Genomic DNA, 22,810 nt, shown 5'->3' on the forward strand with positions numbered 1-22,810 from the left:
ATAAACAAAATAAAGGATAAAATACCACATGATTATATCAATAGATGCGGAAAAAGCTTTTGATAAAATCCAGCACACATTTATGATAAAATCTCTCAGCAAAATGGGAATAGAGGGAACATATCTAAACATAATAAAGGCCATATATGACAAACACTGCCGGCATCATACTCAATGAGAAAAAACTACAAGCATTCCCCCTCAGATCGAGAACAACACAGGGATGTCGACTTTCACCTCTTTTATTCAACATAGTACTGGAAGTCCTAGGCATAGGAATCATAAAAGACGAAGAAATAAAATGCATCCAATTGGAAAGAAAGAAGTAAAACTGCATTTTTATATGACATGATACTGTACATAGAGAACGACAAAGATTCCACCAAGAAACTACTAGAACTGATCAATGTATTCAGCAAAGGAACAGGATACAAAATTGGTATTCAGAAATCAGTTGCATTTTTATATGCCAATAATGAACTAAAAATGAAATTAAAAAAACAGTCTCATTCACAATTGCTTCAAAAAGAATACAATACCTAGGAACAAACCTGATCAAGGATGTAGAAGTCCTGTACTTGGAAAATTATAAGACACTGAAGAAAGAAACTGAAGAAGACACAAATAAGTGGAAGCGCATACTGTGTTCATGGATAGGAAGAATTACCATCATTAAAGTATCCATACTACCCAAAGCAATCTATAGATTCAACACAATTCCCGTCAAGATTCCAATGACATATTTCACAGAACTAGAACAAATATTTCAAAAATTTATATGGAACCACACAAGACTCCACATGGCAACAGCAATCTTGAGAAAGAAGAACAAAGGGTCTAGACTGGAAAGATGGCGGAGGAGTAAAAGGGAGTCATGCTGACCTCCTCCCAAAACCAAAGTGGAATTGCAACTAAATAATGGAGTAATCACCTGGAAAGCAGTGGAGCGATAGTGGGAGAGGAGCCTTGGTGCCACGGACAGTGGATTCTACTCTCACACATCCCAATGGGTGAGAATTGCGGTGGAGGCTCGAGAGGGTGGGCTCGGTGCCCACGGGCACTGGCACCAGAGGGACATTGAAAGGGCCAGTTAGCCCCCCTCGAGAAGAACGGGATCTGAATCATAAACAGGGACCCCTAAACTACAGCAGCTAAAACCTAGAAAACACAGACAAAAAAGCAACCCCAAAAAGCTTAGGGGCGCTCTCTGCCAGAGACAGGTGGCAGGGGATGCAAAAAGACATTTAAAGGGCAAATGCAAAAGTTGCAGCGGCAGCCACCCTGCTTGATCGCTGGGTAGGGGCGGCAGCAGGGTGGACTGGTGCCTGGGAAAAGACTGGTGAGGAAAACTTTGTGAAGAGAACTGATAGGGCGGCCGGTGGAGCCTGGGTGATAAGGCACTTACCACTCTGCAGCGACCATCTCTCTCAGGCATAAGGGAATCAATTAACCTGCCTTTTGTGCACTCCTCACACAGCTTGTACGCCTGTGAGCTATGGGGCTGAGTGCAGACTGGCTGGGAGAGCCTTGAGGAGAGACTGGAGACAGAGGTGTTGGGGAAAGAACGGGAGGAGCAACCGGGGAGTCCCGACTCCCTCCCCGTTCGGTAGTCTCCATTGTGGGCTGGAAAGACGCGACCCCATAGAGGCAGAAGCGGGGCGCACATGACCCAGATGGCCTGCGATTGAAACGCAATCCGCACAGGGGTTGGATCCTTGGCCGAAGGGGTCACAGAACTGCCCAGAGGCCCCTGAGGGGAGACTAGAAACTGAGGCATTGGGGAAAGAATGGGAGGAGGAACCAGGGAGTTCCGACTCCTTCTCCCTGCAGTAGTCTCCATTGCGCGGGAAGAGGCCACACCCCCAAAGAGCCAAAAGCTGAAAAGCAAACATAGACACCCCCAAAACACCCAGAGCAGGCGCGCACACTTGCACCGAGGGACCGGAGAGGGTTGGCGAGCGTGTACGTGGCCCACGCGGGCTGGCGAACGCTTGCACCTGCCGGCAAGGTCTCACACTGACTGGCACCCATACGGCCTGCAAGGGAGTGCACAGAGGGGCAAGGGCAGGCGTAAATTGACCTAGCCGCCGCGATTGCGGAGCTGCCCACAAAATACGTAGAGCTGCCCAGAGTCCCTGGAGGACACACCAGAAACAGGATTAACAGGAGAGTCCTAGAGCTGATTTCCTCCCATTTCCGTAGTCCCCATTTGGCGAGGGCAAGCTACGCACCCAAAGAGCCAAAAGCAGGGAAAATACACAATAGAAGACCCTAAACTGACCAGTGTCCCAAAGCTCACGTGCCAGGGGGGCCAGATGAGTACACGAGGTAGCGAATAAGCTCCCTGGTCTGGGGCAAGCACATGCAAGGCCAGGCAGGTGAGGGACCCTGCCGCACTGGGAACGCGCACATGGAGCCCCTGTGAGAGCGCAGAGAGATCCCAAAAAATAGCCCAGCCCTGACCGAAGGGGTCACAGAGCTGCTCCAAGCAGGAGTCAGACACAGGCATTAGACTCCTGAAAGGCTCAAACAAACAACCCAAGGCCCTATAGGGTCAACAACTGACATCATCAGAGGCAAGCCCAGAAAGAAAAGTAAAGGACAAAAATACTTAACAGACTCTCACAAAAATGGGAAGAAAAAGAAGTTCCACTCAAATGAGTGGAAAAGGGGACTCCCCACAGAGAGAGCTAAATGAAATGGAGGCAATGGAACTATCAGATATGGAATTCAAAACAATGGTTCTAAGGAAGCTCAATGAGCTCAGCCAGCTCAAAGAAAACAATGAGAAACTGCAGAGAAACTATCAGGATCTTACAGCAAACTATATGAGCCTGGAAAAGGACATAGTAACTATCAAGAAGACACAAGAGGATATGAAGAATACCATTTCTGAATTGAAGAACACAGTAGAAGGAATCTAAAGCAGGCTGGATGAAGCCGAATATCGAATCAGAGAGATGGAGGACAAGGTAGAAAAAAGCTCCCAGAAAGAGCAATAAATGGAAAAACGGCTCAAAAAGAATGAAGAGGCATTTAGGGAAATGCAGGACAACCTGAAACGCAATAATATCCATATAATAGGGATTCCAGAAGGAGAAGAAGAGGAGCAAGGAATAGAGAAACTCCTAGAAAAAGTAAAGATGGAAAATTTCCCTACTTTGAGGAGAGAAAGGCTCTCATGGATCCAGGAGGCACAGAGGACCCCACTCAAGAGGGACCCAAGGAGGTCGACTCCAAGACACATCATCATTACAGTGGCAAATGTCAAAGACAAAGAGAGAATCCTCAAGGCAGCAAGGGAGAAGGAGAAAGTAACATACAAGGGGGCCCCGATACACCTAGGAGCTGACTTCTCAACAGAAACACTACAAGCCAGAAAGGAATGGCAACAAATATTCCAAGCCATGAAAAGCAAGGGCCTACAGAGAAGGCTGCTCTACCCAGCTAGGCTCTCCATTAAAATAGAAGGAGAAATACGGGGTTTCCCAGACAAAAGAAAGCTAAAAGAATACATCTCTACCAAACCAGCACTCCAAGATATGCTAAGGGGACTAGTTTAAGCAGATGAAGGAAAAGAATGAGACAGAGAGGAACACAAGTACAAAGAGAAAAGATGAATAAGTTTCTATCAGTAATATCTCTCAATGTGAATGGACTCAATGCCCCAATCAAAAGACACAGGGTAGCTGAATGGATAAGAAAACATGACCCACACATATGCTGCCTGCAAGAGACCCACCTCAGAGCAAGAGACCTACACAGACTGAAAGTAAAGGGATGGAAAACAATATTCCAAGCAAATGGGCAAGAGAAAAAGGTCGGGGTTGCCATACTTGTATCAGACAAAGTAGATTTCAAAGCAAAGGCCATAAAGAGAGACCCAGAGGGGCACTTTATCATACTTAAAGGAAGAATCTATCAAGAAGACATCAACATTGTAAACTTATATGCTCCCAATAGAGGAGCCCCCAAGTTTATAAGGAAATTGTTGGATGACTTCGAAAAAGATATAGACAGCAACACACTGATAGTAGGGGATTTCAACACCCCACTGTCAAAAATGGACAGATCTTCCAAACAAAACATTAATAAACATATCGTGGCGCTGAATGACACACTGAATCAAAGAGACTTAACTGACATATATAGAACCTTACATCCCAAAGAAGAAAAATACACATTCCTTTCAAATGCTCATGGCAGTTTTTCAAAGATAGACCACATGATAAGACACAAAGCAAACCTCAGCACATTCAGGAAAATTGAAATAATACCAAACTTTTTCTCAGATCACAAAGCCTTGAAACTCGAAATCAACCTCAAAGAGAGACTTCAAAAACTTGCAAACTCACAGAGACTGAACTGTACACTATTAAACAATGAATGGGTCAATAATGAGATAAGAGAAGAAATCAAAAATTTTCTGGAAACAAATGAAAATGAACAGACAACTGTCCACAACCTATGGGACACAGCAAAGGCGGTCCTGAGAGGGAAGTTCATAGCAATACAGGCTTACATTAAAAATATAGAAACATTTCAAATAAAATACCTAACACTACAACTTCAAGAACTGGAGAAACAACAACAAATAATTCCCAAGCAAGTAGAAGGAAGGAAATAGTCAAGATTAGAGCAGAACTGAATGACATAGAGACAAAAACAAGAATTCATAGGATCAACCAATCCAGAAGCTGGTTATGTGAAAAGATAAATAAAATTGACAAGCCTTTAAGCAGACTCATCAAGAAAAAAAGGGAGAGGACCCAAATTAATAATATCAGAAATGAAAGAGGAGAAATAACAATGGATACCACAGAAATACAAATGATCATCAGAAACTATTATGAACAATTATATGCCAAGAAATTTGAAAATCTTGATGAAATGGACAAATTTTTAGAAAAGTAGAATCTTCCAACACTGAAGGAGGAAGAAACAGAAAGCTTGAAGAGACCGATAACAGCTGGGGAAATTGAAGCAGTAATGAAGAAACTCCCAGCACAAAAAAGCCCAGGACCAGACGGTTTCCCAGGAGAATTTTACAAAACATTTAAGGAAGAGCTAACCCCTGTCCTTCTCAGACTATTCCAAAAAATCCAAGAGGAGGGAAGACTCTCAGACTCCTTCTATGAGGCCACCATCACCCTGATCCTAAAACCAGATAAAGACCCTACAAAGAAAGAAAACTACAAGCCAATTTCGCTGATGAACATAGATGCTAAAATCCTCAACAAAATATTGGCAAACCTCATCCATGAATACATTAAAAAGATTATCCACCACTATTAAGTGGGATTCATCCCAGGGATGCAGGGATGTTTCAATATATGCAAATCAGTAAACGTGATACATCACATAAAGAAAAGACAAAAACCACATGATCATCTCGATAGATGCAGAAAAAGCATTGGACAAGGTACAGCACCCATTTATGATCAAAACACTCAGCAAAATGGGAATGAATGGGGCATTCCTCAACGTAATAAAGGCCATATATGAAAAACCTACAGCTAATATCATACTCAACGGGCAAAAACTGAAAGCTTTCCCACTAAGATCGGGAACACGACAAGGATGTCCGCTCTCACTGCTTCTTTTCAACATCGTATTGGAAGTCCTAGCCACAGCGGTCAGACAAGAGAAAGAGATAAAAGGCATCCAAATAGGAAAGGAGGAAGTAAAACTATCATTGTTTGCAGATGACATGACAGTGTACATAGAGAATGCTGTAGACTCTACCAAAAAACTCCTGAACCTAATAAGTGAATTTGGCAAAACAGCAGGATAAAAAGTCAACATTCAGAAATCAAAGGCGTTTTTGTACACCAGCAATGCAATAGAAGAAGAAGAAATCAGAAAAAAATATACCATTCGATATAGCAAGAAAAAAGATAAAGTACCTAGGGATAAATTTAACCAAAGACGTAAAAGACCTGTATGCAGAAAACTATACAACATTGAAAAAAGAAATTAAGGAAGACACAAATAAATGGAAGCATATACGGTGCTCATGGATTGGAAGAATTAATATCCTCAAAATGTCCATACTACCCAAAGCAATTTATACATTCAATGCAATCCCTATTAAGATAACAATGACGTATTTCACAGAAATAGAACAGACATTTCAAACATTTATATGGAACCATAAACGACCCCGAATAGCCTCAGCAATTTTGAGAAAGAAACACAAAGTAGGAGGGATCACAATACCGGACATCAAATTCTACTACAAAGCCACTATACTCAAAACAATCTGGCACTGGCACAAGAACAGACCCATAGACCAGTGGAACAGAGTAGAAAGTCCAGAAATAAGCCCAGGTCGCTATGGGCATCTAATATTCGACAAAGGGGGCAGAAGCATAAAATGGAGCAATAACAGCCTCTTCAACAAATGGTGTTGGGAGAGCTGGACGGCTACATGAAAAAAATTGAAATTGGATCATCAGCTGACACCATACACAAAAAGAAACTCAAGATGGATAAAAGACTTAAATGTAAGTCGCAACACCATCAAAGTCCTAGAGGAGAACATTGGCAGGAAACTCTCAGATATCCCACGCAGCAATTTTTTCACTGATATGTCTCCTAAAGCAAGGGACATAAAGGAAAGAATAACCAAGTGGGACCTCATCAAAATAAGAAGCTTCTGCATGGCGAAAGAAAACATCAGCAAAATGAAAAGGGAGCCAACCGTATGGGAAAATATATTTGTTAATGATACATCAGATAGAGGTTTGATCTCCAAGATATATAAAGAACTCACTCGACTCCACTCCAAGAAGACAAATGATCCAATCAAAAAATGGGCAAAGGACCTGGGCAGATGCTTTTCCCAGGAGGAGATACAGAGGGCCCAGAGGCATTTGAAAGGATGCTCAGCATCACTAGCCATCAGAAAAATGCAGATCAAAACCACCATGAGGTACCACCTCACACCGGTCAGAATGGCCATCATAAACAGATCAACAAACTACAGATGCTGGCGAGTCTGTGGAGAAAAGGGAACCCTAGTACACTGTTGTTGGGAATGCAGACTGGTGCAGCCACTATGGAAAGTAGTGTGGAACTTCCTCAGAAAGCTGAAAATGGAACTGCCTTTTGATCCAGCAATTCCCCTGCTGGGACTATACCCTGGAAACACCAAAACGGCAATAGAAAACAACCTATGCACCCCAATGTTCATAGCAGCACAATTTACAATAACCAAGTGTTGGAAGCAACCTAAATGCCCATCAGTAGATGATTGGATCTAAAATTGTGGTACATATACACAATGGAATACTATGCAGCAGAAAGAAAAAAAGAAATACTATACTTTGCGATAGCATGGATCAAACTGGAGAGCATCATGCTAAGCGAAATAAGCCAGGGGGAGAAAGACAAATACCATATGATCTCACCTATAAGCGGAACCTAACCAACAATGCAAAGATGCAAGGAAAATATGACCAGCAACAATGAAAGGAAAAGAAATCAACAGAGACAAGAGGGAAGGGGGGGCAGGGAAAGGGAAGGGAAGGGGAAAGTCAAGGAACATATAGCAAGGACTCATGGACAAAACCAAAGGGAAAGAGCTGAGGGAGGGAAGGTGGGAGGGGGCATGGGAGAGAGGTGGGGGGGAGGCAGAGACAAATGTATTTAAAAAGTAAATAAATTATAAATAAATAAATAAATTTAATTTGAAAAATAGAAAAGAAAAGAAGAACAAAGTTGAAGGAGTCACCCTACCTAATATGAAAGTATGCTACAAGGCCATAGTAACCAAAACAGCATGACCCTGGCATAAAAGCAGACACATAGATCAATGGAACAGAATAGCCTAAAAATAAATGCATACCTTTATAGTCAATTAATATTCAACAGAGGAAGGAAGCACATACAACGGGCAAAAGATAGTTTATTCAGTGAATGGTGTTGAGGATATCAACAGATAGCAGAAATATGAAACTTGACCACCTTCTTACACTACACACAAGAATAAATTCAAAATGGATCAAAAACTTAAATGTTAGATCTGAAACCAGAAAAATCCTAGAAGAAAAATTCAGCAGCAAAATGTCAGGCATTGCCCGTAGAAATTTTTTATCGGATGTATCTCCCCAGGCAAGTAAAACAAAAGAAAAAGTAAACAAATGGGATGTCATCAAACTAAGAAGTTTTTGCTCAGCAAAGAAAATTATCAACAAAATAAAAAGACAACCCACAGAATTGGAGACCATAATTGCTGATACATCTGATAAAGGTTTAATATCCAAAGTTCATAAAGTACTTACAAAACTCAAAACCAAAAAAAGAAGCAACCCATTTAAAAAATTGGGCAGAATCTCCCAAATAGGGCAATTTAGAAGTCTGGAGATGCAAGGGGGATGCCCAAACACCCTACACACAGCTTGTGTGTCTAAGTGCCATACAGTATAGTAAAATTTGCCCAATGCTTGTCTCCTTAATCCCACCCTCTCAAAATGCGACTTCTTCTTTTGGGACTTTGGCTCTGTCAAGGTATAGTAATAGTCTTTTAGCCCATATCCTAATTACTCTATCTTTCTGACCCAACACCCAGATATGTTTCATGTAGATACAAGGTATGTATTTACTGTGAGCAACTGATAATAAAATTAAACAAACAAACAAACAGCAAAGGACCTGAATAGACACTTATCCAAAGAGGACGTACACATGGCCAATAGACATGAAAAGATTCTCAACATCACTAATCATCAGAGAAATGCAAATAACCACCACAATGAGATAGCATCTAACACCTGTCAGAATGGCTATCATCAATAAATCAACAAATAACAAATGCCAGTGGGAATGTGGAACTAGGGGAACCCTTTTGTATTGTTGGTTGGAATGCAGATTGGTGCAGCCACTGTGGAAAACAGTTTGGAGATACCTCAAACAATTAAAAATGAATCTACCTTTTGACCCAGCAATCCTACTTCTGGGAATATATCTGAAAGAACCCAAGCACTAATTCAAAAGAACATAAGCACCCTTATGTTCATTGCAGCATTATTTACAATGGCCAAGATATGGAAGCAGCTCAAGTGCCCATCAATAGATAAGTGGATAAAACAACTATGGGACATTTACACAATGGAATTCTACTCAGCTGTAGAAAAGAAGAAAATTTTACCCTTTGCAACAGTATGAATGGACCTGGAGAACATTATGCTAAGTGAAATAAGCCAGTCAGAGAAAGACCATATGATTTCACTCATATGTGGAATCTAATGAACAAACTAAACTAACAAGGAAAATGGAGAAAGACTCATAGATGGAGAGGAGATGAAAGCTAGTGGGTTGGGCGAGGTTAGTGGGTGGAGGGATTCAGAAAAAAGGAAAAAGTATTCACAGACATAGACAACAGTGTGGTTGGTGATTGTTGAGGGGAGGGCAGTATAAGGGGACTAAATGGCAATGAAAAAAATATGATAAAGATTAAATTTAAAATGACTGCTCATGGACAAAATCAAAGGGGAAGAGCTGAGGGAGGGAAGGAGGGAGGGGGCAAGAGAAAGTGGTGGGGGGTAGGCAGAGACAAATGTATTTGAAAAAATAAATTAAAATAAAATTTAAAAAAATGACTAGACCTTTTCATTCCTAATCTTCCATTACATAAAGGTATACTGACCAAGAATCTACTTTTTTTTTTTTTACAAATCCAACCTCTGATAGCACTGGAAGCTTTTCCATGATTCTTTTTCCCTTTTCTTTTTCTATTTGGAACTGATATTCTACAATAATCTATTTTACACATTTACCTGTTATATATTGGGTACTTGTTATATGCCAAACATTTTTACTAAGATCTTTACATTACCTTTTTCTCCTTGTATATTTATATAACCTGACAGGACTGGTATATTTCACTGCCCATTTAATACATAAAGAAACTGAAAACTACTCTGCTCAGGTAGCCCAGTTGTTTGGATTATCCTGTACACCAAATGGTTGTAGGTTCTCTTCCTGTTCAGGGTACATACCTAGGTTGCAGATTCAATCCCTGATGAGTGTGCATATGGAAGGCAACAAATTGATCTCTCTCTCTCTCTCTCCCTCTCTCTCTCTCTCCCTCTCCCTCTCTCTCTCTCTCTCTCTCTCATCAATGAAAATATATCCTTAAGTGAGGATTTAAAAAATTAACGTAAAAAAAAGGAACTGAAAACTTAGCAATTTGCCTAATCCATATAACTGGGACACAAAGGACACAGTGTACAAATGAAAACTAAATTGACTCCAAAACCCACACTCAAACTTTTGGATATATACTGCACACCCCACCAATAATAAAAAACATTAGTTCTTATTTTGCGCCAGGCACTATTCTAGGTCATTGAAGTGTATCAGATCATTTCATCTTTACACAATTATATTAGCTGATACTCCTATCTTCCCAATTTTGTAGGCAAAGAAACTGATGCCCAGTGAAGAAGAAAAGTGTGGCCTAAGGTTACATAGGTGGGAAATAGGAGTGCCAGGAATCAGACCAAACAACTTGACTCCAGGGAGCAAGTACAGAATTCTTGATGTGAAGCCTAAAGGCACTGGGTGTGAGGAGGCAGGAATGTGAGAGTAAAATCATTCCAGAAACAAATGCAAAGAATAACAAAGAAGTATGCCCTCCTCACTTTGAGAAAAAAAGTAATGGGAAAATGAATGAAAATACAAGAATAATTTGACATGGTTAAGAGGATGTGATACAGAAATATGTTAAAGTGGAGACAGCCTCTACACTTACGGCATTTTCTCAGTAGTCCAATGAAAGACTAGGCAAAGGCCTCTCTCTGAGAACGATGGTGGGAGGGTAGATGGACTGATGAATACAGAAGAAACTAACTAGTTTCATAATTTCAAAATTCTAAATTGGGTAAAGGAGTTGACAAAAAATAATTTTTAAAAATTATTTCTCCAAGTATAATATATACTAGAAATTCTGAGTTTTGAACCATGGCATTTCGCAGTTCTTTGGCTTATTTCATCTACTCATTACCTATGTATTCAGAATTGGTGATTTAAATCATTCTATTTTCTTTTGGATGGCAGATTATACTCAGAGACTGATTCTGTCTTGCCAGAAATTGATTTATCACAGGCTTTCTGTAGTAACTGGAATAATTTCATAAGCCAATAGTATACAAAACAATATCTTAATAAGCCAGTACAGAAATAGCGTAGTCCAAAGAAATGGCAGATTAGTCACATTTGTTCCAGGTAAGAGGGGAGAAAAGGAATAAAATCCAAATTTAACAATGGTGGACTTTTAATAGGAGTTGGGTTTCTCAGAGAGCCAGTTTTACCTAACTTCCAGCTGCCAGCTCCATAATGAAAGTCCCTTGTTGCTAGGTTATGCTGCTAGGGAACAAGGAACTGGTGTTGGAGGGCAGGGTGGCTGCTCTGAGGGTTATCACTTTAGGGCTGGTACATGGTTGAAAGCCACAACCACCCAAAGGGTCACTTTGGCCAGGGCAGGAGTAAAGTTTCAGGATCTTTGGAGAGCTGTTTAGATAAACAAAATGTGCCGTGCTCAGATAGAAATTCTCCAATAGCCTTCACAAACTATTAGTATTTAGCCTAAACATCCCTTTGTCATAGTTACTTCTCTACCTGGTCCTGTGGATAAGCCCTCACCTGGGCCCCTCAGCAGCTGAGCAGCTGGGTGTCTATCCATAACAACAGAGCAGGTGATGATGTTCTGACACAGCTTTACTTCTAAAAACAAACTTGTTTAGTTTTTGTTATAAATAAATGGATTAAAACAACTTTAAGTCATAAACAGGTAGATTTGAAATCATGTCAAACAAATACACACACATATTTAAATATGTTTGCCTCATGACTGCTTCATAAGTACTAGAAAGGGCCCAACTAGGAGTGAGTCATGTTTGTGGCACATGATTTTGTTTCCATAAAGTATGACATATATATATTCTGACCTTTTAATCTGGATAATATTGATTAATATTGATTATTCTAGTGCAGTTGTCCCAGGTTTTTATCTGTGTGGTAAACCATGTATCTATGAGAGTCAAAAATTGTTTATTATTATACTTTATTCATGAAACAAACTTATCAGTATTCAATTGAATGACAAAAGAATACATGACTATCTTACCTGCTCTGCAGTCCACTCATGTGGCATAATGCATTCAACTCACCATAATCAATGTGCTTAGACATTTTCAAGCCTACAAAAAAAATCAATTAAAAATGCAAGTAATTTTTTGCAATCTTATTAACCAACTGTATAAATAGAGGTTAATTGCAAACATTCATTATAGTAAAAGAATTCTATGACTAAAAAAGCAAGGTTTTAACAGTCTCTGATGCACAAACAGAATTGAATATGGTAATTAAAAGAAGGAAAGGATTTCATGTTTTTCACTGATGTTATATTTGGTCTGGCATTGTCTGTTTAATTCCAGTACATGCTTGAGTTTATGTGCCATATAATGTCATTCCTCTGGAAGTAACAGAATCTCTATCCTACACCTTTAGAATATGAACTGGTCCCAGAAATCCAGACATGACAATCCAAAGAAAGAGTTTTCTTTTTTTAAGTATATTTTGTTGATTATGCTCTAAAAATCATCCCATTTTTCCTCCCCTTTATCCACCTCCACCCTGTACCTCCTCCCACCAGCATTCCCTCCATTCAGTTCATGACCATGGGTCATATATATAAGTTCTTTGGCTTCTACATTTCCTGTACTATGGTTAACTTCCCCCTGTCTACTTTATATCTATCAATTATGCTTCTAACTCCCTGTACCTTTCCCCCTCTTCCCCCAATTCCCTCCCTGCTGATAACCTTCCATGTGATTTCCATTTCTGTGATTTTGCTCTCATTTGAGATGTTTGCATAATTTGTTTTTATTTTTGTTTTTAGGTTCAGTTGTTGATAGTTTTTTGTTGTCATTTTACTGTTCATAGTTTTGATCTTCTTTTACTTAGATTAAGTCCCTTTCACATTTCATATAATAAGGACGTTGTGATGATGAACCCCTTCAACTTGATCTTACCTGGGAAGTACTTTATCTGCCCTTCTGTTCTAAATGATAGTTTTGCGAGATAGAGTAGTCTTGGATGTAGGTCCTTGATTTTCATAAATTTGAATATCTTTTTCTAGCCCCTTCTTGCCTGTAGGATTTCTTTTGAGAAATCAGCTAATAGTCTTATGGGAACTCCTTTGTAGGTAACTGTCTTCTTTTCTCTTGCTGCTTTTAAAACCCCCTCCTTATCTTTAATCTTGGGTAATTTAATTATGGTGTGTCTTGATGTGATCCTCTTTGGGTCCAATTTCTTTGGGACTCTCTGAGTTTCCTGGGTTTCCTGGAAGTCTATTTCCTTCACCAGGTTAGGGAAGTTTTCCTTTATTATTTTTTTCAAATAAGTTTCCAATTTCTTGCTCTTCCTTTTCTCCTTCTGCAACACCTATGATTCAGATGTTGGAACATTTAAAGTTGTCCCAGAGGTTTCTAAGCCTCTCCTCATTTTTTTTTTTAATCTTGTTTGTTTATTCTGTTCTAGTTGAATGTTTATTTCTTCCTTCTGTTCCAAAACATTAATCTGAGTCAAAGTTTCCTCCACTTCACTGTGGTTTCCTGTATATTTTGCCTTATTTATCTTTATTTAGCTTTGCATAGCCTTCACTTCTTCCTCTATTATGCGTCCATACTCAATAATTTCTATGAGCATCCTGATTACCAGTGTTTTGAACTCTGCTTCTGATAGGTTGTCTATCTCCTTGTTGCTTAGTTCTTTTTCCGGAATTTTGATCTGTTCTTTCAGTTGGGCCATATTTCTTTGTCTTTTACATTATAAAGGGTAGAGTCTTAGGTATTGGTGAGGGTGGGACAACCCACTTTACCGTGTTGTGGTGCTACATGTCGGGGAGGAGTCAGAGGGAAAATGTCATTTTCTCAGCCCTCGTCCTGCTTTCAGTCACTTCCCCCTCTACCCATAAGCAATTTTGGCCTTTCTGGTGCTGATTTCCAGGTGGGTAGGTTTGTGTGTGTTCTAGGATCCCATCAGTATCTCCAAAGAACTCTCCTGTGAGTCTGGGAGTTTCTCCTGCTGCCATAACCCCCACAGGTTTTTCCTGCCAGAGGTTTTGAGGCTCTAGATTCCCCAGATGGAACTCTGGGTTGTGTGCTCTGTCTTCCTCCCTAGTTGTCCCTCCTGGCTTATCTGCACATGAATGTGGGACAGTCTGGTCCACCACTCTTTGCCCACCCAGCTCACTTCCTTGCCTCATGTCCTCTTTGCCCCAGCTGCCCATTTCTGTTCCTCCTACCCATCTGGACGAATGTTTCTTCTTTAACTCCTCGGTTGTCAGACTTCTATATAGTTTAATTTTCTGGCAGTTCTTGTTGTTGCTTTTTTGTTTTTAAATTTGTTGTTGTACCTCTTTTGGTTGTGCAAGGAAGCAAAGTGTATCTACCTACACCTCCATCTTGTCTAGAAGTCCCCAAAAATAGTTATCTCTGTCTCTGTCTCTGCCTCTTCCTCTGCAATACTGGTCATTTTTATTTAATCCTATGCAAGGCCCCACCTTTGAGTAGCCCCTTTCCAGAGCACCTTTGGTGTCAGGAGTTAGTTTGCGATTTCTTGTGAAGTTCAAGGGTAAGCAAATCACACAAGATCCCATGAGAGCATAAAGGCAGTAATCATAGCCAGGAAACAAAATATCTGTGCTAAAACAAAACAAAATGAAACAAAACAAAAAACCAACAGCCTTTGGAGGAGATGGAAGAAAGACTGACTAGTGAGTACCATCAGCATCATTAGAATGATTACAGAATCTCCCTTTATTCTAGGAGAGTGCACACTGTAACACTAAATATCAGAAAGCAGTAATAGGCACTAACATGCACAGCGCTTCTCCCTTTAGTGAAAAGATATTAAGAAAATCAGCATTTTAATACATTTCTAAAACTTTTTAAAATGTATTCATTGGGATGGTGGCAGAGTAGGTGGACACTGAGTCTACTTGCTTCTGCCCCTAATCTCAATTTTCAGCTGAACTTCCAACAATCAACCTGAACAGTCAACTAAATATTTGCTGATATAAAGTTTTAAAATCAAGGAGTAAAAAAGATGCTTGTGGACACTGGTAAAAGAGGTTTATAAGTGGAAGGAGAAAGACCCTGTGCATGGCTTCTGTTGCAGCTGGAGACCAGAAATTGCATCTCTGGAGCTCCCTCCCCTATCAGAGCCAGGGACCTTAGTTCCATGGTCCCCAACCCACATCAACAGAGACAGGAAGAGGAGACTGAGTGCTTGTTTGTTTGGGAAATTTTGGGGGATCCACTGAAACCATGGAAGCATGCAGAATTTCCATTGTTGTAGCGCCAACATGGAGAGCTCAGGATAGGGGCTGAAAATGATAAAAGGACCAGCTTACTGCACCCAGGTCTTTCAGAGGCACCTACAGGCTGTGGCCAGTAGTGACTTTGAGAGACAATTTATTCCTTGGGGAGGTTTTATGCAAAGCCCCAGACAGTGACTCAGTTGTGTGGTGTGGGTACTGCAGAGACTGATAAGAGAAACTAAAATATGGAGGGGTAAGGACCCAGCATGCAGCTGCTCTGCCAGGTGAGAGACCAGATTGAAATTGCAGCAGCAGAGCTCCCTCCCCTTAGAACTGTGGGGCAGTGTTTGCACCCAGTAATCCCAATGCACAGCAATAGAGACAGAAAGTGGAGGTTGTGGGGTAACTGGCAGTGGGAAGCAATGTGGTTCTACTATACCTGTGGAAATCAGAGATCACAGTCAGCATGAAATATTTCTATGGTTTTGGCACCAGACTGAAGTGTTTACTATATGAGCTCAGACTATAAGAGAAACAACAATGCTGCAATAGGACCTCGGAGGGCTGCAGACAGCAGTGGCATAAAGGGGATCTCTGATTGATAGGGAGGTGTGGGATGGAGACAAAAACAAAGAACTTACTAAGTGGCTTGAGAAAGAGAACCACTTCCCCCTTCTCAAGAGTATGCATGGTGCCCCACCCCCATTGTGAGCTACCCCAGGTGGCGACTTCTGCAGAGGAGAACCTAGCAGAACCTCAAATTTTTTATGGCTCATTCTGAATTTGTCACAGCTAAGGCAAGCCACACTGGGTCTTTGGGTCTTTTCCCACTGAGACCAGCCAGGTGGAGAGATCAGAAATTTGTGCAATGAGGGGTTTTTCAGCCCCACGTGGCTGTTTGCAGGAAGGCCAAGTGATGCGCATAGCAGAAAGATCTGGACTGTCTTTCCTGGAAGAGTTATTGGTTGGGAGATAGACAAGTGAGAGTTGAGCACTTAAGATACTTTAAAGTGAGGCAAACCCACTCTCAGCCCACATTACCATGGTAAAGAAAAGGAGTGCCCACCCCCTTCCTATAAGGTTGTGTGCACCACCCCCAATGGGGAAACCCTGTAGAATAGACCTGCCAGGTCCCAGATTCCCCTGCTGGGTTTCTCCCCATTGAGCAGGGGAGAAACTCAGAACAAGGACTTTCAAAATGTGAGATTTCTGAAGGATATTGTCTGGGAATGGAACAAAGAGCTTAGCCTCATACTGAGGTTCTACGATGAGACTAAGACCTTAGCCCCCACTTGCAGTCTGTTCTGGCTCCAGCCCCAGTGGGAGTCTCTTTTGATCTACTCACTGAAGTTCAGAGCCACTGAGCTCACTCCTGCAAAGGGGAAAGTTGGATGTACCCATCTTGAACCATTAGCAGGCCCTTCTGAGGAAGCAAATGCTGGAGTGTCCAGCAAAGACTGAAGGTGTTGGCTTTGAGTAGGGGCTACTCTCCCCCCACTAGGTGTCCTACAGACTGCATGACCAACAAAGTGAGAAATCTGCTAGTCTTATCTCAACAGACCTGGAATCATCATATAGTCTCTCATCAAAAAGCTCAAAAGGAAGACCAGCTCATCTCAGCATGGGGCAGAGTGGCTGAAACCAGAAGATTAACTTCAGGAAACCTCAGATCCTTTATGGAACTGTCACCATTTGGCTCCTTACATGCCCAAGCATGTCCAGCTACAGAGAGATAACATTATACACAATGTCAGAAAGCAAACTGCAGCTGAATCCCATCCAAGTAGGCCCAGAACCAACAAAATCAGTGTTAGGCTTCAGCCCACACCAAAGATCAAGCCAACAAGCCACACAATCAGTATTCCCAAGGGAAGATTCTTGCAAGCTCCAGGCCCAGCTGCAGAGCAACACCTCCTCAAGGCACAAAAACTACATGGTATCCCATATACAGATGTCATGGGTTACTCTTATGGATGCCCAGCCTGAAGAAATAACTACCCACAAAGAGCCCCCATCATTTAAGACACAACTACAAAAAAATAGACATAGAACCCACAAGAAACATTCCTGGACCACAGAGTTCAGGTATTCCAAAGGATTATGCAACTGATACCAGCAAGACACCTTTATCATAAAACAATTAAAGCAGGTATTTGGAAGACATAGCACACCTACCTAACATAGAAATCAATCAAATGGGGTAACAGAGAAAAATGTCCCAAGCAAAAGAACAACAGAAATTCCCCCACAAAAAAAAGAATTAAAACATAGAAAAAATGGAAGCAATACAAATAACAGATTCAAATTTAAAATGATGGTTATAAGGATGTTCAAGGACCTTAGAGGAAGAATGGATGATTTCAGTGAAAATATAAAGTGATAGTAAGGATTAAAAAGGATATATAAAACATAAATAAGAGCCAGTCAGAAATGAAGATTACAATAACTGAAATGAAGAATTCTCTAGAAAGAATCAACAATAGGTTAGATGAAGCAGAGGATTAAATCAGAAAATCAGAGGACAAGAAGACAGTATCCACCCAAAGAGTAAATATAAGAGAGAGAAAGAGAAAGACAGGAGAGAGAGAGAGAGAGAGAGAGAGAGAGAGAGAGAGAGAAGGAGACTTAAGAAAAACAAGGAAAATTCTAAGTTTGAGATAATATCAAGTGTAACAACTCCCTTATCATAGGAGTGCCAGAAGAAGATAAGTGTGAGAAAGAGATAGAGAACCTATTTGAAGAAATAATGGCAGAAAACTTCCCTAATCTAGTGAAGAAAAAGGGCACATAGTTCAGAAAGGACAGAGATTCCCAATCAAGATGAACCCAAGATGAGACCCATACTAAGACACATCATAATTAAATAGCAAAGCTTAAAGACAAAGAGACAATTTTAAAGCCAGCAGACAGTCAGTTACATACATGGAAACCCCCATTAGAATCTCAGCTGATTTCTCAAAAGAAACACTATAGGTCAGAAGAGATTGGCAGGAAATATTCAAAGTGAGGAAAACTGCAAACATGCAGCCTGTATTGCTCTACCCAGCAAGGCTATTACTTAAAATCAAAGGACAAATAAAGAGCTTCCCAGACAAAACAAACAAACAAACAAATAAACAAAAGAGTTCATTACCACCAATCCAACATTGCGAGAAATGTTAAAGGACCTTTTTTAAGAAGAAGAAATAGAGAGAAAAACGTGTTGAGTTGGCCAAAAAGTTTATTTTCCTTTTTTCCATAAGATGGCTCTAATAGAGCTTAATTGTCTTTAACTTCATTTGAAACAATTTTGTTAGATTGTATTGTGACAGATGTCATGCTAGTGTGCATTTAAAAAATATCAAAATTGGTGATTTTTTTGTAGCCATTTTAATGTTGAAGGTGGAAGAAAATACACAACATTTTTGATGCATTATGCTTTTTATAAAAAAAATTTATGAGTTTATTTGAGCCAAACTGACAATTTCCAGGAAGCAAGATCTCAAATTCTAGGGAAATTACATTTGCAGTTTCTTTTATGTATTTGAAATTAAGGGAACATAAGGAAGGTTACATGAGGGCTGGGAGAAAGCAAGGAAGGATTGGATTACAGGATAGTTAACAAGATTATGTGCTCTCTTGAGGGTGGTTATGCTAATTATTTCAAGAGAGGTGAAAACACAACTGACATGCAAAAAAAAAAAAAGACATTTCTGCAGAGTACGGAGAAAGTGCTGTGACTGATCGAATTTCTTAAAAATGATTTGCAACATTTCCTACTGGAGATTTCTCACTGGATGATGCTTCACAGTCCCATAGACCAGTTGAAGTTGATAGCAATCAAATTGAAACATTAATTGGGTACAATCAATGTTATTCCATGATGGAGATAGCTAACATACTTAAAATCAATAAAGTTATTGGTGAAAATGAGAATGTGTCATTTCACACACACAAAAAAAATGGAGTTTTTATCTAATCCACTACAATATTAAAAAATGGCAATAAATAGGGGACTTCAAGATGGCAGAGGAGTGAGTGGAAGGCACACTGACTTCCTCCCAGGACCAATCTGGAATTACAACTAACTTGCATAGAAAACACCTGGAAAAAAACTGAACAATAGTAAGAGAGGAGCCTTAAATCCTTTGTCAGACAGAGGAATCTGCTTTGGCATAACCTAACTGGTAAGGAGAGCAGTAGGTGCTTGAGAAGGTAGGCTGGGCACCCAGGGGATGCAGTGCCAGAGGAATATTGAAATGCCCAGGTGGATCCCCCTGAGAAGGTGGAGTCTAAAATATAAGTGGGGATCTCCAGCATACAACAGCAGAGCCCAAAAAGCACACAGAAAACAGCCAGCTGTGAAAAGCTCAAGTGTGCTCTCTGCCAGACACAGGTGGCTGGAGATGCAAAGAGCCATTTAAAGGGACAATGCAAAAGTTTCTAAAGCCAGCCACTTCCTCTGGGCACTGGGGGAGTGGGAGCAGAGTGAGCTGGAGCAACCTGAGGAAAAACTTGAGAGGAAGGCTTTGGGGAAAGAAATGAGAAAGTGGGCAGCGGGGTCCCAGTGCTGAATCTCCTGCATTAAGCAGCTGCCATCTTGCTCAGGCAGACCACTCCCCTGGGCAGCAGAAGTGAGAAAAGATGCAATGATATATCCCCAGGAGGCTCAGCCTGGCCAGGTGTACACAGGCTTGGGAGCTGAGGACAGAAGGGCAGTCACAGATAGTAGAGCCATAACTAAAGGCAACCCAGGGAGGTCTAGAGACACTTGAGGAAAGTCTGGAGTGGGGGTGTTGAGAAGGGAACTGAGGGAGTAGCCAAGAGGGATCCTGGTGCTGACTCCTCCCCCATATGGCAGCAGCCATCATGCTCAGGAAGACCACCCCTCCAAGTGGCACCAGCATGAATGGACCCAATTGCCAAACCCACAGGATAGATTCTGCTCCACTCTGACTGCTGAGGGCAGAGTGACTACATTAACAACTGGAGGAGCCAGACACAGACAGTAGATTCCTGAAAGTCTCTTAAAGATTGCCTAAGGTGAGACAGTGTCAACAGTTGAAATCACCAGAGGCAGATCAAGAAAGAAAGAAAAAAAAAAAGTGGTCTCCTATCATAGATCACATCACAGAGTCAGGAAGTAAAGAGAGATCAATTTAAGATGCAGAAGCAAAAAAGAAGACTCTCACAAATAATGGGAAGAAACAGAAGCACCCCCCAAATAAAAGGAAAGGGAGGAATCCCCAGAAAGAGAACTAAATGAAATAGAGGCAAGTAAACTATCAAATATTGAGTTCCAAACAATGGTCCTAAGGAGGCTCAGTGAGCTGTGTGAGCTCAAAGCGAATTAACAAAAACTATAGGATAACTATGAGAAACTTATTGCTCAGTATATAAACATGAAAGAAGATATGGAAATTTTCAATAAGAATCAAGAGGAAATGAGGAACACAATTTCTGAATTGAAGAACACATTAGAAGGAATCAAAAACAGACTAAATGAAGCAGAGGACTGAATCAGTGAGCTGGAGGACAAGGTAAAAAAAAAGCTCCCAGAAGAGCAAGAAATAAAAAAAGACTCGGAAAGAATTAAGAGACATTGAGGGAAGTGCAGTACAACCTGAAACATAATAATATCTGTATAATAGGGATACCGAAAGTATAAGAGGAACAAAGGAAAGAGAACCTGTTTGAAAAAGTAATGATGAAAAAAAATCCCTAAATTGAGGAAAGAAAAAGTCACACAAGTCCAGGAAACACAGAGAGTCCCATTCAAGAGGAACCCAAAGAGGCTGACTCCAAGACACATCATCATTAACATGGCAAATATCAAAGAAAAAGAGAGAATCCTAAAGGCAGCAAGGGAAAAATAGGGAGTAACATACAAGGGAGTCCCGATACGGCTAGCAGATGGTTCTCAACAGAAAACACTGCAAGCCAGAAAGGAATGGAAAGAGATATTCCGAGTAATGAAAAGAAAGGGCCTCCAGCCAAGACTACTCTACTCAGCAAGGCTCTCAATTAAAATGGTAAGGCAAATTAAGGAGTTTCCCAGACAAAATAGGGCTAAAGGAATACACCAAACCAGTGCTATGAAATATGCTGAAGGGACTGGTTTAAGAAGATGAACAAAAAGAGTGAGAAAGAGAAGGCCAAAGGTACAAAGGGAAAAAAATGAATAAGTAACTACCAATAATAATGTGAAATGTAAATGGATTAAATGCCACAATCAAAATATATAGGATAGCAGAATGGATAAGAAAACATGCCCCACATATATGCAGCCTACAAGAGGCCCACCTCAGAACAAAGGGCCTACATAGACTGAAAGTGAAAGGAAGGAAAAAAATATTCCAAGCAAATGGACAGGGGAAAAAAACAGGTGTAGCAATACTTATATCTGACAAAATAGATTTCAAGACAATAGGCCATAAAAAGAGATCTAGAATGACACTCCATAATACACAAAGGAAGAATCCATCAAGAACACATAAACATCGTAAACCTATGCACCCAATATAGGAGCACCACAATATATAAGGAAAATCTTGGAGGACTTCAATAAAGATATAGACAACAATACACTGATACTAGAGGATTTTAGCACCCCACTGTCAACGATGGATAGATCTTCCAAACAAAACATTACCAAGGATACTATGGAACCGAAAGACACATTAGATCAAATAGACTTAACTGACATATATAAAACCTTTCATCCCAAAGAAGCAAAATGCACATTCTTTTCAAATGCACATGCAATATTTTCAAAGATAGACCACATGATAGGACACAAAACAAGATTCAACAAATACAGGAAATTTGAAATCATAACAAGCATTTTCTCGCACCACAAGGGATTGGAACTGGAAACCAACCTCGTAGAAAAAGCTAAAAATCATTCAAACTTATGGGGAATGAATAGCATGTTATAAACACAGAATGGGTCAATAATGAGATCAAAGAAGAAATCAAAAAAATTCTGGAAACAAGTTAAAATGAACACATGACAGTCTAAAACATATGGGACACAGCTAAGGAATTCCTGAGAGGGAAGATCATAGCAATAAAGGCCTATAAATACAAAAGATAGAAATATTTCAAATAAATTACCTAACCTTCATGCTAAGAACTGGAGAAACAACAACAAACAAATCCCAGCGCAAGTAGAAGGAAGGAAATAAGCAAGATCAGAGCGGAATTGAATAACATAGAGACTAAAAGAACAATTCAAATACTCACCCAATCCAGGAGGCAGTTCCTTGAAAAAAAATATACAAAATTGACAAGCCCTTAAACAGATTCAGGGGAAAGTCAAGGAACATATAGCAAGGACTCATGGACAAAACCAAAGGGGAAGAACTGAGGGAGGTAAGGGGGGAGGGGGCAAAGGAAAGTGGTGGGGGGTAGGTAGAGACAAATGTATTTGAAAAAATAAATTTAAATAAAATTTAAAAAAAAAAGAAAAAATGGGAGAGGACCCAAATAAATAATACCAGA

At 40.4% G+C, this 22,810-nt stretch overlaps 1 protein-coding gene across 1 annotated transcript in view; it reads right to left on the reverse strand.

Moving 5' to 3' along the window:
• Positions 1-22,810, reverse strand: part of CNBD1 (cyclic nucleotide binding domain containing 1) — a 257,585-nt gene that overhangs the window by 229,067 nt on the left and 5,708 nt on the right. The window contains exon 2 of the mRNA XM_054595284.1: positions 12,131-12,203. Within this exon, the coding sequence (XP_054451259.1) occupies positions 12,131-12,203 (73 nt within the window). The remainder of the gene's footprint in view (positions 1-12,130; positions 12,204-22,810) is intronic.

The sequence above is a fragment of the Pteronotus mesoamericanus genome, unplaced genomic scaffold (genome assembly GCF_021234165.1).
Source record: "Pteronotus mesoamericanus isolate MK-2021 breed Mesoamerican mustached bat unplaced genomic scaffold, CSHL_Meso_final scaffold_54, whole genome shotgun sequence".
NCBI lineage: Eukaryota > Metazoa > Chordata > Mammalia > Chiroptera > Mormoopidae > Pteronotus > Pteronotus mesoamericanus.